This window comes from Notothenia rossii (assembly GCF_949606895.1).
Source record: "Notothenia rossii genome assembly, chromosome: 10".
Classification (NCBI taxonomy): Eukaryota; Metazoa; Chordata; class Actinopteri; order Perciformes; family Nototheniidae; genus Notothenia; species Notothenia rossii.
This window is the reverse complement of record NC_136908.1, coordinates 21791504-21810380: the sequence shown is the minus strand read 5'-3', so window position 1 is coordinate 21810380 and position 18877 is coordinate 21791504. Positions and strand designations below refer to the sequence as shown.

General features: G+C 39.1%; 2 protein-coding genes across 7 annotated transcripts in view; one reads left to right on the top strand and one right to left on the bottom strand.

Annotated features, from left to right (window-relative positions):
* LOC307021046 (chloride channel protein 1-like) overlaps positions 1-713 on the top strand; it is a 75856-nt gene extending 75143 nt beyond the window's left edge. Inside the window, exon 25 of the transcript XR_013803066.1 lies at positions 580-713. The gene's annotated coding sequence lies outside the window, so the exon portion shown is untranslated. The remainder of the gene's footprint in view (positions 1-579) is intronic.
* The window catches only part of LOC307021050 (protein FAM131B-like), a 50822-nt gene that overhangs the window by 9603 nt on the left and 22342 nt on the right, over positions 1-18877 (bottom strand). For 4 of the 6 annotated variants that reach the window (XR_013803067.1, XR_013803068.1, XM_079652810.1 and 1 more), the window contains exons 2-4: positions 15213-15250; positions 4172-4277; positions 592-807 (exon numbers count right to left, since the gene is read on the bottom strand). Coding sequence is in view for 4 of the 6 variants with exons in the window: in XM_079652810.1 (XP_079508936.1) it covers positions 592-807; positions 4172-4277; positions 15213-15250 (360 nt within the window). In the remaining 2 variants the exon portion in view is untranslated. The remainder of the gene's footprint in view (positions 1-591; positions 808-4171; positions 4278-15212; positions 15251-18877) is intronic. The other 2 variants (XM_079652808.1, XM_079652809.1) reach the window with 2 other exon arrangements.

Here is an 18877-nt window from a genome sequence, read left to right as displayed (position 1 = left end):
TACCCATAGAGTCCAGTAGAGGGCGGAGCCTGTGTAAGATATAACGGGCGGTTACGTATTGTAACCTTAGTTATATAAGCACAGACGGAGCCCTCTACTTGGGGCCCTATCTATGCCGCTAACTGAAGAGGGTGTAGGATGACAGTCAGGCGGTGTGGCCGCCTTATGGGCTTTTATGCGCATTCAGGTAGGCCCGCCCCGAGGGGCTAGCTACGTTTATAGATATCTCAGTAGGTGAATGCTCGCATAGTATGGTTAAGAGGTAGTACCCATAGTGTCCAGTAGAGGGCTCCGCGTGTGCTTATACAACTAGGGTTATACGTATTACGTAACCCCCTGTTTCTACTTTACCATGGCAAATATACAAACAAATATCACTTCTGGACGTAGCACTTAAAAGGTTTGGCTTGTTTGAAACCAATGCACTAGCACTTGGTTCGGCTTTTTAAAAGCTAATGTACTTGAAGGATTTTTGCTTTTTTAGTTTGTGTCTTCATGGTCAGATGCAATTTTGTAAGCAGCTTTGGATAAAAGCATCAGCTAAATGTAATGTAATGACATCTTCCTGTTTACTTTCAGATGTCCCCTCACCTGCAGCGAAGCGAGCCTCCTTCTCTCCGTCACTCAGGTCGCTGTAAGCATCGTTCTCGATTCTCCTCTCCTCCTTCTGTAGGCTGTTCTGCACCGCGCTCCCCAGCGGCCCCGCGGTTGGTTTGCCCCAGCTCTGCCACTCGATCATGTGGGCAACGCGACCGTGGGCCATGGCAGTGGGCTTGGTCACTTTGTCCTTCATGGAGCGAGGCACACCTACAACAGGTATGGGGCAGCAGGAGGGGCACATTCACACACACACACACACACACACACACACACACACACACACACACACACACACACACACACACACACACACACACACACACACACACATACACATACACACAGACAACACACACCAGACACACAAAAACACTGTCAGAACTACTTCTGTCCTCTGCAGTTGATGACACCTCCAGCTGAGGCCCGGGGGGGGGGGAGGGAAACTGTCTAATACATGAAACTGTCATAAATAATGCCAATGGGGTTATGAATGTACTGGAAAGATGTGTGTACAGTCTCTGGGTGTGAGAACATGGCAATGACCTAGTCATACTATTTCAAATACATTTAGTAGTCCATGAATATCAATACCGTTATCTATGAAGAACAATTTTTCTTTTTAAGCAAAAATATGCCTGATATTTAAACATTTAACCTCTTACTTAATGAACCATCCTGCTGGTGTTATTAAGGATTCAATTACTAAATGCCATGAGAACACAACAGTGGTGTGAATATGTATTTATTCTAAACAAACCTACAGCTAACCTTTAAACCACTGCTGCTTCAAACGTCCGTCAGTAGAGCTAAACCTGAGAATATCAACCAGATACTTGCAAAGTACCTTCACCAAAACCTTTGACATTTTCCACTTTTCCGTTATTACCCCTATGCCGTTCATCAAAATGAGTCTTGACAGTCACAACTCACCATCTATTCATTTCAATTTCATCGTATTCTATTTTAAATACTTATGACGTATGTGACTGGATGTGCAGAGAATGATGATAAAATCTCATGAGCTCATTTAGTAACGAGTGGATTCTGAAATGTTATTTAAAAAAGATATATCTCTCAGTCTCTTGAGATTCGGATAAAAGCTGAGTACTACAAAGGTACGTTTTCTTTAAGTTGTTCTTCCTTGAACTCTGTATTAATAATTACATATCCCATCTCTGGGATCTTATTAAATAAAAGTGTGAAATATTCAAATAACTTTATGAATGGAGATATAGTACATTAGTACATCTTAAATAAACAAATACATTAAATTATCTGAATCTGCGTCATAAAAATGCAGATCTCTGCAAAGTCTGGTCAGAGGCCAGGTGACATGAGCTAACTATGGTGACGAATTTGACAGCATTGCCTGTGTGCTTGATTCAAACAGAACGGTGCTTGGATGACGGCTGAAACGCTGACTAACCCATATTAATGATTAAAGCCATTACTCATCTCCCGGTAAACAGAATAAATGAGATTCATTAGGCTTTCCGTAATCAAAAACGCCGCGCAGGGACTGAGAGAGGCACAGAAAAGTCATCGCTGGGTGTAAACACACGTTAAGAAGGGCGACTGGCAAATCTCTTCCCAATTAGGATGCAAATGCACAATTGAAACCAGGGATATATACTCTGAGTCAAACGCTCGCAGAGAGGATGATCAATGAAAAATGTAATTAAAATCAAACAGACGTTTATAAACAGGGACAGAGATTTGGAAATTGTTCCCCGAACCAGGGGGCAAGTTACTGGCCGAGTTATACATAGAAACAGTTCTTTCCCCTTAGACAAAGAGAGCCAATCTCATTTGAAAATCAAACAATCGCTGCGGAGTCTTATTGGAGATGGAAATAGGAATTGAAAGAATGGGGATGAGGGGTGAGGGAAGGTGTTGGGGTCCTGGCTATTCAAAGGCTCACAAAAAAATGCTAAACACTGTTCAATTATACCAACAGATTTCTTCAAAGTGCACCAGACACAAAAACAAAAAGACACTTTTTACAAAGACACTGAGGGGCTACACTTAAACACTACAAAGCACATAGACCTACAGTTAGAAACACATATATAACACACAAGAGGCACCGGCCACTTGAAGTCACGACACTGCACAAAAGAGTCACTGCCTCACATATATATCGGGCCACACCACCGACAGCACTGCCACGGTACGAATACACTACATTTCCCAACACACCTGTGGAGATGCTTCAATAGGTCATTAAAGTAAGTAATCTCACTTACTTTAGTTTCTTTGAAATAAAAAGATCTGATTGGATTTCCATCAATGACTCTGCGAATGCGTCATTGACGTCTGTTGTTGTTGTGTCAATGGAAGAGAAGGTAAAGTAGGGAGTGATAAAGGAAGGGGCACCCACAGGGTGGCCATGTTGGTTCCAAGCTCCTCCTCCTCCTCAAGAGTGAAGTTGTTGTCGAGGCAAAGTTTGATTTAGAAAATCAACCGTTTATGGCAAAGGTGAAAAGATAATTTCAGTTGTTTTTTTCAAGTGTGTCAGATGATTTTGGAATGCAGAAAAGGCAGAATGGAGTTTGTATCTTAAAAACAAATCTCAAAGTAAAAGCAACTCCAGATGTAAGATAACCTCTGGGATCCTACTGTATAGTGGCCATAAACTCCCCGTGACCATCTCGCCTCTCATTTCATGTTCATTTTTATGTGTAATAAATTGAAGATATTGCCTAAAAATTGCTTAATAAAATATCATTTAAAATGACATACAGTTGGTAAAACCTTTTGGGGAAAACAGCCGTTCTTTGATATAATTCTTAATTAGCTTGTTTTCTTAGCTGTAGAATGTTATGAATATTTGGAGTGTGGATATTAAGCTAAAAGAGATTTGTATGGCTAAGTTGCTTCTTTTGTTTTGTTTTGCTAGAGAAGCAGCTTCTTTGATTTTAGCATGTTTCATTAGTTACCGGTTACTCACTTTATGATAGTAATTCTGAATATAATTACAAATATAAACAGTGAAAGTACTATATTCAAGTTAGAGAGTAATCTACCATGCAATGAACAGCACAATGTACTGCTGGATGGATTTTGCATTATGCTGTAGCAACACTTGATTTAATTAAGAAGGAAAACAACTTATCTGACATCTTAGGTTTTTTTTTCAGTGGAATGAATGCTTTGGTCGTCTAGCAACAGCCATAAAGACCTCACTAAGCTAAGGTAAGGCTAAATGAGTGCTAACATTGAGCAGATTTACATTTCAAGAATAATGAAAACTAGGTATTTGAACAACTTTTTTTAATTGGTCTTCATACCACATTTACTCATTTATATTGAAGCAGAAATGGGAAAGATATGTTGCAGATGTGTCTGGTAGTTCTGTCAAACCACACATCGATCATTCAGCTCCTGCACGACTGCACCAAATAACCATCTGAGTATCACATGGAAATAAACCAAAAACTATCTTTAAAACAGCGGGGAAAGGAAGTTTAGCCCCCGTTACTTCTCAACAACAACTTGACCCTTGACCCTCTGTGGAGTACATGGAGTCAACATGGGGGCAGTTTTACCATCAAGCAGCACAGACACACACCTGACACACCTGTCAGAGAGGACTTAGCCAGAGCGCCGATCCCATAGGCCTGAGGGGGCTTCCTCTTGGGGCGAGGAAGTATGGAAGTAGTGTCCTCCATGGACAACTAAATACAGAAGGAGAAAGATAAAGAGTGGTTGGAGTGGAGAGGGTTCACAGAAAAATAAAGAGATGAGGGAATTTAAGAGAAAGGAGGATGTAGATAAAATAAGTCCAATGTCATAGGTAAAATGACAAGATCAGAATAGGTGAGAGAGAGAAAATGGAATGAAAGAAATTGAGGTGAAGAGAGCAAATATTAGAAAATAGTCAAATAGAGATAGAAGGAAGATTGTTATAAAGGGAATAAGAAAGCAGGGTTAGTTATTCAAATACTTCATACATGACTTAAAAGGATCTGTGAAGCTGACAATTGAGCGGCCCGACCAAGCAAGGAGGCAGAAGCAGAACGTCCAAAATACAACCCGGTGTGGGCATTTATTACATCATAAACATATGACACAGCCTCAATCTGCTGCCCACGTGAACACAGTCACCAGCCACCACAAGGATCTCACACACACTACCACCCACACAGACAGGGAAACAGAGCCTAAATACCCACACAGTAATCAGCAATTAGACACAGGTGGGGGGGGAAGCAATTAGGCACAGGTGAGGGGGGAGGAGACAACACAGGGCATCTGCAAAACGGGTTTGGGGAACACCCCCAAACCAAGCCACATATGCAATGTTACAAGGCCCGAAGCCGTCAGTCCACAGTGACGAAGTTACCTTCGTCAAAGGATCATTGCTTGAAAAGAAGAGAGTAAAAGATGTACAGTGGCTAAAAGGAAAAATGTATTCTTAATTAACAATTAATTCAAATGCAGTTGCAATAGACAACAGATTCTGGTAGTCGGTGTACAATCCTCATGAAAACCTTATGATATGGAACCGTTACTGATGGATGTATGGTTTTTACAGGTTAGATGAGTTACTTGTGGAAATTGTGGCAAATAAATGTAGTAGTTCAAGTTTAATAAGGAGATGTTTATATTGTAATGGCTAAATAGGATTAAAACTGTATTCTCTAGTTAAACAGCAATTTTCTTTCTAAAATACAATTAGTTATCTCCTTTTTAATGTTGAAAACTAAGAGCGATAAGTGAAACCTCCCCCCACAACCACCTCTTTCCTAACAGCCTTTAGTTTATAATGTAAGATCAGTGAGACATTTTGAGGTTGAATTGATTCATAAACATACTCAAATTCTGTTCCTCAAAAACTATTTTTAAAGCCAGACGATGAGAATAAAAGACAGGGCACACCCGTTGGGGCACACCAACCTGAAATTGCTCACCCTGATTCTTTTGTGATTTGTACTCTACTTCCTGGTGCCAGTGCTCATAACAAACCAACATCCGACGAATGAAACACAGAGCCAGAGCCCGGCTCCTAGTGAAGTCCCTACAGATAATTGCAGTAGGAAACAGAACCATGCCGATTATGTTACACAGAGGGATTGTGTGGTAGATTTGATGTGATATTTAGAACCAAATTGGGTATATATTGAATAAGGAAATGCTCATATTATCTGGTCGCTCTGCGGTGTACAAGTTGAGTATCATGAAGTGTGGACCTATCTGCTTTGTAAGTGACATTGTATGGGAAGTAATACAGTCAGTGAGTCAGCAGGCACACAGATGTAGTTAGTATTGGTTTCCATGATTATGGATTTATCCTCCATTAGTCTGATGTCCACTAGAAAACATGTTCAATCTCTAATAGACAAGAAGTGAACACATATTTCCCGAATTCCTATTTTGTACTAATCTTTATTGCAAAGTCACATCTATCTGTAAAACAGAGTTCTGATGAAATGTTTCAAACGTAAGCCGCATTTTGGCCTCCAATCAAATCTGAAAAATATTTGTAACACTACCTGGCCGCACCAATCAGCATGCAGACAGTTAGTGACTAGCTGAGGAATAAAGTAGAATATGTAAGAGTGTGTGGAGACCAAATCAGAGCTAAAAGGAGAACATATTTGAAACTCTTCAGATGGAACGACAGAATTTGCTTTGTGTCTACTGGATATAAAAATAGACAACAGTTTATAAACACATCCCCCAGAACAAAGCCACAACACCAACAACTAAATGACTGCTACTGAATAACAGGAGGAAGCATTTACTTGGTTAAAGGGGGATATCCAGAGCTTGGCGTATAGCTAAAGATACCATTTATTCAGCAAATAAAAAGTATGTTTTATCATATGTATGCCTAACAAATTAGCTCGCAAATGAAAGTAATCTCAAAGTGAAACACCGCTCCATTTAGGTCAGCAAGTACTTTGTGTACACAAACATTTTCTCAAGACCCTGTTTCTTGAAACAGAAGTGCATCTGTCAGACATATTTGTTCTGGGCATATTTGGGTCAACCAAATTTCCATTGCAAATACATTCTGCTGAATGAACAGTACCAGTTGAGAGATTTACTTCACCAATCAGTGAACCAGGACCTCCAATGGGATCAGAACATCTGCTCCCTCATCAATAAAGCACAGCAGAGGATGTTCTTCCTGAGGCAGCTGAAGAAATTCAACCTGCCAAAAGACAATGACGGTGAACTTCTACACCTCATTTCACAAAGAGACTTACATTGATCCTGTCCCAGGAAAACTCAGGATGGCCATGCTGGGTAAGGGACAAGACGGGAGGAAATAGAGGGAGAAGGGGAGGAGTAACATACAGGTGTAGCAAAGCGGGAAGAGAAGGATTGGGATATAGAAACTAGTCTTCAGCCTCATTCCTGAATTATTGCAATTGGAAATTGTTTGGAAATTCAATTGTCTGCTGATGCCCTGTCCAGAGGAGTTTAAATTAATTTAGAAAAGGTCATGAAATCCTGCAGTTTAGAATATGAATATATGAACTTATTTATATTTAAAGTGACTCTGATCTTAAAAAAAACTTAACCTTTCAAAGTATTGTTATTGTTGGTGCCACTCTTTCTATTTTCCTGCGGCCTATTGTACACAGTATACAGAGCATTTGGTTCCAAACAATGTAGATTTCTTTTTTTGTCCATTGATGTTCATTATGAAAAACAGATGAATCTACTTGATTGTTAGCAACATAGCTACTGCTATAACGCTGAATAACTTAAAAACCCAACCTCAATGCAAGTTCAATCTTTTCAGTTTGAATCAACCTTTTTTTTTGTAAACCAAGCCTGATCTCACAATGTTTAACAGGGAAATGGCTTTCAGTCATGGTGTATAAAGAGGCAGGGTGTTCGTGGAATGGTATGGGAGGTACATAGAAGTTGAGTATAGTGTGTTGTGTATGTGCTGTCAGCCACACCATTCCTTTTTATCCATCGACACTGCCCAGCATGTTTAGGTAACCAATGGATACCATTCAGCAGTGACCCTGTTGCTAGGGACAACGGCAAATGCGATGTAGACTAAACCTGGACGCCTCAATCGTGTGTCCTCATGCACATACATACAAAGAGAGAGAACCAGGAGTATTAATCATGCTGTACAATAAGCAGAAAGGGAGGGGGGAACATTTTAAAATCTGGCCGAGAATACCCTGATGTCAAAAGGGATTTGCCCTTTGTCCAAGCACCCCAAGAGTTCCTCTGCTGGCACCTTAAGCTTGTTATAACAGTTGTAACACCACACATTAGTCTGCATGAGAGGTGACACGGAAAATCCCCTAAACTTATCAAAGTCAATGCCAGTTTTGAGACAAACTTCAATTTAATGTTTTGGCTTTATTCTTCTTGAAGATGATTATATTTGATACTTTTCTAAACTGCACAGCAGCATTTATTGAGTCTAGCTGGCCAACCTTCTAATTTCTGTATGTAGCACTTAAAATGGTTTGGCTTATTTGAAGCCAATGCACTAGCACTTCAAAAGATTTGGCTTGTTCAAAGCTAATGTTCTTGCTGTTTGAGTTTGTATCTTCATGATAGATTGCATTTATTGTAAGTTGCTCTGGATAAAAGCATCGGCTAAATGAAATTAAAATAATCAATCTCCTGTGATATGAAAAAAGTAATGATAACAGAAGGGCTTATGATGTCCAACACCCACTAATAGCTATAAAGAAAGACAAATCACTCTCTGGGCGGGGTTTGGCCTCCATTTCAGGCCCTCAGGATGGTTAGGAATAACAATCTTGCAATAATACAGCTTTTACAAAATACACCAACCTTACTAACGCACGCCACTCTCTGGTCGTCCTGTCTCTGCTGTACGTGTAGTTTTTCTATTAAATGTAAAGCTTGGCAGGGACACTTTTTGTCATAAAATTGAATACATTTGAGTCAACTGTTATAAACGTATCACTTAATAGTCCTCTAATACATATCAGTTAAATACCAAACATATTCACTAAAGGTTATGATTTTGTACTACTCATTGTCATGATATGCTATTTTCTGTCAGCAGAGAATTGCCCAAAGCCAACAGAAATAACACATTCATACCCAAGATTTATGAATGAACCGCATTTCATTGTGAGGGAAGATGTTCCTCTCCTATTGAACCTTCAATTGTGTGATTTAGAATATACAAAAGATGAGTTTTTAAATAAAAATCTAATCGTGAGAAGCTATTAAGGCGCATCATTCATTCCCACAAGGCCATCCAAAGAAGCATAGCAAATAATAATAAAAATGCTAATACAGTGATAACATTGCTGGTGGAAAACCACCTTTCAGAAAGCGGCAAAGCAGTGGTGATAAAACATTAAGATGGAACTCGGCCTCCGTCTTTGAATGTATTCATGCTTTAATCAGCAGCTGCTGGGCTCAGAGAATCTATAACTAGAATATTTCTTATGAATGTGAATTTGGGTCTGACTTGGTTTAAGGCCTTCTTGCCCTGATTAACATGAAGGCCCCTTTCGCTTTCTGGGAAGCATCAATGTAATATTCATGTCAGTGATTTTTATTTTCATGACATGTGATTGAGGAATAAGATGAATAATCCTCCTCTAACAAAGCAGCCGCTGAGATTGCAGAAGGATTTAGAGAAGCCTTTCACCAATCGCCTTGTTGGGTTTTTGTGTCAGGTGATCCTTATTAACAAGTGCAGGGAAATATCCGGGGAATAATGTATACAGATACAGTGGCATGCACACCTGCGTCACAACTAATCCGGAGCAAAACTATATAATAAGAATTAACATTAGGGACATTTTTAACGCAATAATCAATAAGACTCACTGTGTTAATTTCACACAGCTGAAAGACTAAACTGTATAATTGAATAATGGTTTATATAATCCCTAAAGCTAATGAACATGCTCAGCAGTAGGCCTGCAGCTTTGAACGAGGCAAATTCATTTTTCAACAACTAGAATAACTCACTCAGAGATACGAGGAGGAACCACCTCATTATTAGTTTGAAAAATAATGGTTTCGATTGTCACTCATAAGAATTAAATAAAGAGCAATTCCTTTTTGTGCGTCTAGGAATTGTCTAATGAAATGTTAATGTATTCGATGTAAAAGGGATATTTCGTACTTTATAACCTCTGCCGACCCGTTGGTGTCATGTTAATAGTAAAACTACTTTTAGACCACTTAACCTAATCTGCAGAAGCTATGGACTAATATGGTATTTAAACCTTGTTTAGATTTACAACTGTAGTCTGATGGATTTTTATAATAAAATAAACTTTACTTAATAACGTATTGTGAAAGTGAAAACCTATAAAATGGTTAACCTGAGCAGAAGTAACGGTAATTAATGGTAGCAAAAATGTTTAGATTTAGTTCATTTATAGCTTTTTTAGCTCATTACTGATCCATTAAACAGTATTTGATGCCATTTAACCGTACCATATTCTCCATTTGATTACTAGTACCAAACACGAAGGACGATGACCATACATTACATTTGTATCGGGGGACATTACTTTTTGGACCGTTGTTCATGCCCATCCATCCAATAGTTGCTCAGATATTTTGCTGAGATAACACAGCAGGATTCATCCTCTGGGGACAATGAATTTTGCAGCTCAACCAACAGTTCACAAGATATTTATGTCTGGACCAAAGTGATGGACTGAGTGAGTGCTAGAGTTACGCCATTAGGATGGCTTAAAAAATACATTTTCTTTATTCAATACGAGGTAAGGATATAGCACAGTGAGTTTATCCAAGTACATTTTATCAAAAATTGTAATAAATGTACATAGTAGCCAAACCCTGGAATTACTATGATCCATCTTGTGATAACAGCCACACAGCCTAGAAATACTTTTTGCCATCAAATTATTAGGAAAGATGTATTCTACCTTCCACTACAAACACATAAATACCCTTTTTTTTTTTTCTCATTCTGTCCCAAAAGCCTTCAGCTGCATCCAGCTTTCTTTTAAACATCCATCAATAATCTCAGCAGCTGGCCCAGCTGATCAGTCAATCTGTGTCTTGGATAACCCTGTCAGCCTTTGCAGATACTTTGTTATGTTGTGCTTGATGGACGAACATTGTGTGTTGCCCTTACAAGTTATTTATTCAGGAAAAGCAATCGCAACAATGTTCAGGGTCATAGTATCTTAAATGAATGGGAAAAAAACAGTGTAGGAGGTTTTAATCAGGATTTTAGTTGAACGTGTGAGGAACTGGTAATAGAGGTGTCATCTCTGTCCTTGGACTGTGTGTTTTTAACACAGCTTGCGTCAGAGGTTGCAGGATTTGGACTCAGACACCCCCCTGAGTGTGTGAATGTTAAGCTCTCCTGGACAAAAAATGAGGCGTCATCGCCGTCTTTGTAATAAGTGTTTGCTCATATTTTGTATTCAGATCGACTCCATAAAGTATACAACAGCTGCGCCTCTCCCTGTAGCCTTGCCAATATTGTATTTTCCTGATTGGAAGTAAAATATGGCAGCATAATGCAAATGAAACTAAAAATCCATTCAGCCACAATAACGTTGGAGGTCTCTCAGCTCAACATTTAACTCTGTGCCCAGCTGGTTGAATCACAATTATGCCATCATAAAGCATTTTCCTGAAGAAGGCAGTTTACAAAATAATGACTACCTATCCATCTGTCCTTTTTCTATACCCGTTTACCTTCTCAGGGTAACACTGCATTCTTACAATATAATGTAGTGTGGATCATGTGTCATAGCAAGAGAATACTACCAATCATTCAACTGCAATAATATCATAATATATACACAAGTCGTTTATTTGACAAAATATTGAACTTACAGTACAATAATAACAGCTATTCATTAAACGCTTAAGAATATATTCAGGGAGGCAAAAAAAAACACCGTGGCGGATTAATTTTTCCGGTTAGGAGGTCTTTTTAATTTCATATTTCTTTGGCTGCTTCATATCAGTGGTTCAGTGGAACAATACGTGACATAAGGATATAAAATAAGTAGTATTATTAAAGTGTATAATAGAAACCAGTGATAGGATTTTGTAATGCATGCAAGATAAGCAACTGAATTAAAACATTTAACACTGTGGGATTATTTTGCTTTCAGAGCTGAATATCTTTTAAGAACTTCATTAGCTTTGCTGTTACATGATTTTAATGCGGTTTCAGAAGTTTTTACAATTCAGAAACATTCAAACGCTGATGGAAAACATAAAAAATAATCAAATAATGACGAAATGTCTAGCCACAGCTTTCAAGAAAATGTCTTGATAGTATTGTTTTTTAGAAACTAAATTGAAGCCCTGAACTGAGGAAAAACACTAATGGCCGAACATGAAGTCTTTAGTTAAGCTGCACCCTATATAATTTAGATCTGTTTTCCATCCTTTTGGTCAGGCTTTTTTGTGAATTTGGCTGGCGTTTATCCTCAGAGGAGATCTGAGAGGAGCACTCTCTATTGATCAGACTTTTAGTGGAACCACAAATAGGCTAATATTTCAGTTAATGTGCCTTTTCCAGAGGCTTGTGCTGCAGGGGCCTTTCCTCGCTGAAGTTGATAGCGTTGTAATGTGTGGGTCCAGCATGATGAGCTCATAGCTTAGATTCCCAATCATTAGTACAACTTGAGCCGTTGTTTGTGTCTGTGGTGAACTTCTCAGTTGATTATTGCTTAATGCAGTACAAAACAAGGACACATTTTCAAACATCTGTTGACAAACGTTGACACTATCTCAACTATTTGACATATTGCGATAAAATAATTTGCAGACATTCATGGTGTCAAGAGGATGAATCCTACTGACTTTAGAGATACCCTGACTTTCTCACTGGTGCCGCCATGAAGCTAGGTTTACTACACACATTCATGCCCCCTTCAAGAACGTTGTAATTAAAGTTGTGAACCCTTAACTTTTCATATAGAAGTTCAATATGTAGACTATTTGAATTATAACCAAATACCTGCAAAACCCGACATTACCAGCCTTAGATGCACTTGTTTAGTGCTAATTAGCAACCATTAGCATGCTTACACTCTAAACTAAGACGAGGACTATGGTAAATAATTATTCCTGCTAGGAAAAAGCATGTTAGCATTGTACATTTGAGAATGTTAGCATGCCTATGTAGCATTTAGCTCAAAGCACAGTTGATTAGCATGAATTAAGACACTTCGCCTTATTTTTTAGGTATTTTCTGAAGATTAGATTTCTTAAATTGTACTATTTTGTTAACTCTATTTGATGTTTAGATCTCTCTGTGTTCTCTCACAGCCTGTCATTTTTTCATTCAACTTTTATAATTAGTGTATTTGCGTTTCTGAATCTGGCTGGAGACTATTTACTTTGTCAGTTCTGTGAGTTTTGGTTTTGTTTGTCGCACATGGTCCTTAGCTCCCCATTTGAGTCTAAATCATATCCTTGAGCTATATTTTTTTATATCCCTCTCCACCTGCAGGCCTCCCTCTCTGGAGGTCTATAAATTACGCAGAGGATTCGTGTTTGTGGAAGTAAACAACTTGAGGGCTGCCATGGGATCAGAGCTCAAGAGGAGCAACACTCAATAAAAATAAAGAAATCCGCTAATGATGCTGTGCCCACCGAATGCAAACACAGAACCAAAAATATAAGCAATATTCATATAAATCCCCTCCTGTTTTCTCCAGGCAGGAGGGAAGCGGACAGAAATCAGTGGGATAGATGCTACATGTAATTTCCATCTTGCTGTTTAACTTATACATTGTAACTAACTTAGCAGTCATTTAAACAAATATACCTTAATAATATCTATAACTTATAAAACTAAAGGTGCATGTTGGCCTTCCAATCCTTGTGTATGAGGAAAAATGACTAAAGAAGAGAAAGCAGCCGCCAGTGATGGAGAGACAATAAGATGGATGTCTGTGTTTTTGTCTTTCTCCCTCTCTCTCCCCAGGGCCCACAGCTGAGAAGTGATACATGGCTCAGTAATAGGCTGAGCCCTGGGGAGAGCAGCTCTGTGGCCTTGGTAAGAGACTATCACACACGCAGGCAAACACACACACAAGCACACACACAGACAAACACACGCACAGACAAACACACGCACACACACACATACACACACACACACACACACACACACACACACACACACACACACACACACACACACACACACACACACACACACACACACACACACACACACACACACACACACACACACAACCATTCATGAGAGTGCAGGCATACACACAGGAATAAACAAAGGTTTGGCTAATATAACCTTTCTGAAGCCTGATACAGATATACGATTTGAGAGGATATTGAGACGTATTCAGAATTTGTAAATAACATTTGCTATGTGGTTTAAAAGTCCTCCAAAAAAGCATTTTCATGGGACAATACAAATTTTGAATGGTTATCCACCATACTCATTAAGAATAACTCAGCAAATACACCCTTATCGGTTTATTGAGCTACAGAAAACGATCAACTGTTTTGATAATTACTCAATGATGATAAATAATTATCATAAAAATAAATACAATTAATCATCTTCCTCTGACATATGCAATATCTGTTTATTATAATCTAAAAATACATGTTATTGACCAAATGTCAATATTAAGATTACTCAATATTGAAAATAAAAGTGGGTTGAAGCCACACCGTGTGTGTGCCAACCACTCCTGACCCGTACACCCGATGTCTGACCTGAAACACTTCGGTTTCAAGTCTATGTAGGGAAGATTGTCCTGGTGCATTTTCATAAAATTGGGCATTATCCTGTTAATACAAAGGTCTGAGCATTCTTCACATCCTTTGTTAAATTGATGGAAAGTTTCAAAAGAAAAAAAGAAAATTACTACATACAGCCAAAACCAACGTCATTTTTATTTCAAGCCTCCTCCTTCCTTACTTTCCCTACATTACCCACAATGACTGCAGTTCCGTCAGATTGAGTTGGGTTATGCTAGTAATTATGAATATCCTTTTTTCTGAATAATTTCTAATTCCTCAACCACAGATTTCTCTCTATTTAGAATTTGTCTTCTTCACCCTTAAACGACGCTGCCTCATTTCATGTCACAATTTATCATATTATATATAAGATAGATATCAATATATAATCACACAGCCACCTCTGGAGACATGGAAAGCGTTTTAATACTTGTCTTCACTTTTAAACAGACTTTGATTTAGCAAATTGGTGGAATTGAAGGGCAGAGGCAAAACAATGAAACCCTCTCACTGTTTGTATATTTGCTGTACTGTACTGCAGTAAAACCATACACACCTGTCTGTGAAAAATAAAATAATACAAATTGAATAATTTATTAGTTTCCAGAGTTTAGATCTGTGCGACCTTTCATGAGGCAGAGGCCTGGACGTCAAACAGCAGGAGGGCATTCTGGGTGAGTAACAGCTCTCCTTTTTATCACCTCCATACAGATTTGAGGCGACAAAAAAAACACAATCACACATCTCCATTTCTCTGACTGCTGTCTGTTCCGACGTAAAGAGGAGAGCTGAGGACACCAGCCCTGCTGTGGTTTGAATTATGTCACAGTGGCTTTCAACAAAATGGGAAAAAAGATTGAGATGTGCAGAAATGAGACAATAGGAAGAAAAAAAGATAATACATTTTTTACCTGATCCCCATCTTTCTGTACCGGCACCGCATCCACTGCTGGAGAGAGAGAGAAACAGAGATGAATTAAAGATTATTTCATTATCACAGGTGCTTCTCTTAATACTAGGGCTACACGATATTGGAAAAAACTGACATTGCGATTTTTTTCCCCCTGCGATATATATTGCGATATGAAAACATACAGGAATTAAAGAAAATAGCGTTTTTTTTTCGCAATCCATCCTTTCTTGAACTTTAATGCTAAACAATTGGTATTTTTTTAACTATCTTTAACCGGATGAAGGATTTTAGTCACGGACATCTGGATCTAAAGTTAACAGAGCAACAAGCTGAGCTAGCTCAGTTAGCAGCGCCGAACTGCCCTGGAGAAACACATGAAACGACTTGATTCACTTTTTTTACCTTTATTCACTGTTTTTACCTTTAATAACGGGGTCCGTTTGCTTTGGAGATTTGATTGTGATTGGTGGTTTGCTGTCTCTCACTCAAGTATCCCTGACATGAGAGCCGCACAAGTTTTCATTTTGTAGCAAGAAGCAAAATAATTGTAACATGACGTGTTTGAGTTAATTTGCCTACTTAATATCACAAGTCCTAAACATTTTTTTTACTTTTTGTTTTAAAAAACATTTTTATTCACATCGCACGTCCTGCGATGTGAATATCGCGCATGCGCATATCGCGATTATCGTCACGACACGATATATCGTGCAACCCTACAAGATACAGGTATCAGATCATGGCAGGAAACACAGGTGCAAGAATATTATGATAGGAGAGGCCGAGCGAGGGAAGGAGAAGGGTAAGATGGAGGAGTGAGTGAGGGACCTAAAAGGAGATAACAATATGTCAAACTGACGCAGCCGCCAACACCCTCACTAAGGGAAGATGTCAGCGCTGTCCACTACTTCTCACTCACACGCTAAAATTTGATTAATTATCCACAACAAGCTTTGGCACACAGGGCACCACCCGTCTGAGTCATTAAGGCTAGAGATTACTCTTAATATTTGAATGTGATGAAAGCCATACTGTAAGTTATTATCATAAGTAATCGAGTGCTATTTTAATAATTTAGTGGGGTGAAAAAATTGAAAATGTGCTGTTGCCTGGCCACAGCTTGAAGATTCTGATGAGGACCGACTTAACCTGTCCTTTCACTACACGACGACCTTCAATCTGACCTTAACAGTAAATGAGGTAATACAATGCAACTTGTGAAAGCCCACATGTAAAGCTGTAATGTCTCCATGGTATGTCATTATGGTCGGCGTTCATGTAATTTTTATTGTGCTGGCAGTATCTTGCATACTCAGCTGCTGATTCAGAGATGAAGACACAGGCTGGACACGACTATTACCACATTCTGCTCACTTATTCAAAATTGGAAAATGAATCGCTTCCATCTTCCAGCACTATTTACTCAATAGAGTGGCGAAGTCACGCCCATCTACTTCCGGTCCATGGGACCTTATTTCGGAAAAATTATGTATTGAAGTCAATGGAGAGAGAAAACGTATCTTTCGATCCCGTTTGAATTGTGCCACAAATTACACATATGTTTGTCAATCTTAAAAAATGATTTCCATGTCAAAAAAGTCACAGTTTGTCGTAAAACTGTTGAAATATAAGACTATGAAAAATATGCATCTAGAAAAACTACAAATCCCAGAGTTGCGTAAGTGATGTCATAACTGATGTCACAATTGTTTTCCTCCGCTAAATATAAGAGATAGCTAAGATAAGATAACTTTAACAAGATGCCTGTGTGTTTAGTACCAGGTTGTTATCATACCAGCAATGGGTCTTGCTCGTTCTTTCGCTTCCCGTCTTATCAAAGGACCAGGAGTGGCTGGCTGGATCAAGTTAGCTACCTAGCTAGTAGCTAGCACGTTAGTTAGCATTACAGTCTTAGCCTTGTCTTTTTTATTAGCCTTAACATGAAGTAACATTAAGTAACCCAAAATGTTAAACAGTAAGAGTAGTAGTCATATTTTGTGAACCCTTTGAAGAGTACTGTCATACCGATGTGATCATTCTATAATGTACCATTTAAGCCCGGGGGAGAAATGCTAACCCTAAAGCTAAATTAGCATCGGCGATCTGTTCGACTTCATGCTATCTGCACAAATGGTTGACATTAAACATTAAAAATATCAGGCAGTTCGCAGGCAGGCAGGCAGGCAGGCAGGCAGGCAGGCAGGCAGGCAGGCAGGCAGGCAGGCAGGCAGGCAGGCAGCTATGCATGACATTCTTCTGGACGTGTTTCATTGTGTTGATAGTGAGGGTAGACAATCACTTTTTTGACAAGACAGTAGTGACGGCCATCTTGGTGACGTGTGTTGTTGTGAGAGTATGCGAGACCAGAGATGTAGTTCATTAAGCGTTTCACACAAAAAAATGTGTTACTTCAAAGTCTTACGACACATTTTAATTTTTTTGGCTTGCAAAATTATCATTTAAATTGACAAACATCATATTTGTAATTCGTGGCAAGATTCAAACGGGATCGAAAGATAATCTTTCTCTCTCCATTGACTTCAATACATAATTTTTCCGAATTAAGGTCCCATGGAGCTCCCCCGGAAGGGGAGGGACTTTGCCACTCTATGTGAAGTATGTATATATACAGTCTATGGTGAAGGCACAGGACACACACCTGCAAAGTGTACATGTGCAAATTCACAGGCACCGGCGACGTGCAGTCAGGGGAGGCAGGGGAGGCAGAGCCTCACCTGTCATACTCCAATGTAACGGGAAAACAACTAAAGAAAAACTAAATAGTAATAATAATAAAATGTCTCCACTGATCTATGATGTAAGTGTGATTTATGTATGATTCCAATCGCTTTTTAAAGTCAAAATCAGCAAATTTGCCGAGCTCCGCTACAACTACGGGTAGCGATGAGAAGTGAGGCAGGGACGAATTCTGCCTCTCGTAAGCCCACAGTAACTTGCTGGAGCGCGGGCACTTATTTTGTGAGGCACAGATGAGCTCTGCCTCACCTCAGAATGTGTCACCCCACAGAAACTGGCTGGAAAGCGGGCCCTAAGCGCATGCCTGTTACCATCTCACTGTAGGTCACCAATGTAATGTTTGTAGATCCCTTTATTAAATGTATCCTCGCCATCCATAGTCTCTAAATAACTTATTTAACGTATATATGATATTTAGGCTCGCTGGTCTCATCATATAACGGCAATGAAAAAAGCAAACGACTCCGTGTGTACGCCCTATACGTTTCCTGATAACGATGAAGCCATAGCCCCACCTCTCCCCACCTCTGCTCACTGCTGTAGCATGGTCAGTAACTACTGCTACTGCTACTGACCATGCTACATATGTTAGGGCAAAATCTACAGCTCCTCTACCACAACCATCAGCAACAAGTGGACATGGGGAATTAGTTCAGTTATTCGTATTATTATATGCCGTAGTTTACGTGGCATTAAAGGGGAATCAATTACAATAACAAAAAATAACATAACATCAGAAATTGATATTGGCCAAATTGTTAGCCTTCTACCTACAAAGAAATTCATAGATATTATACCTCAGCAAATCTAAAAAAAAGCTTGCTTTATTGCAGAAGTACTAACAAATAGATTCAATCAATGTATTGTGAGGTTATGTCAGTTATTTGTGTCCTTGTCCCTCGGCCA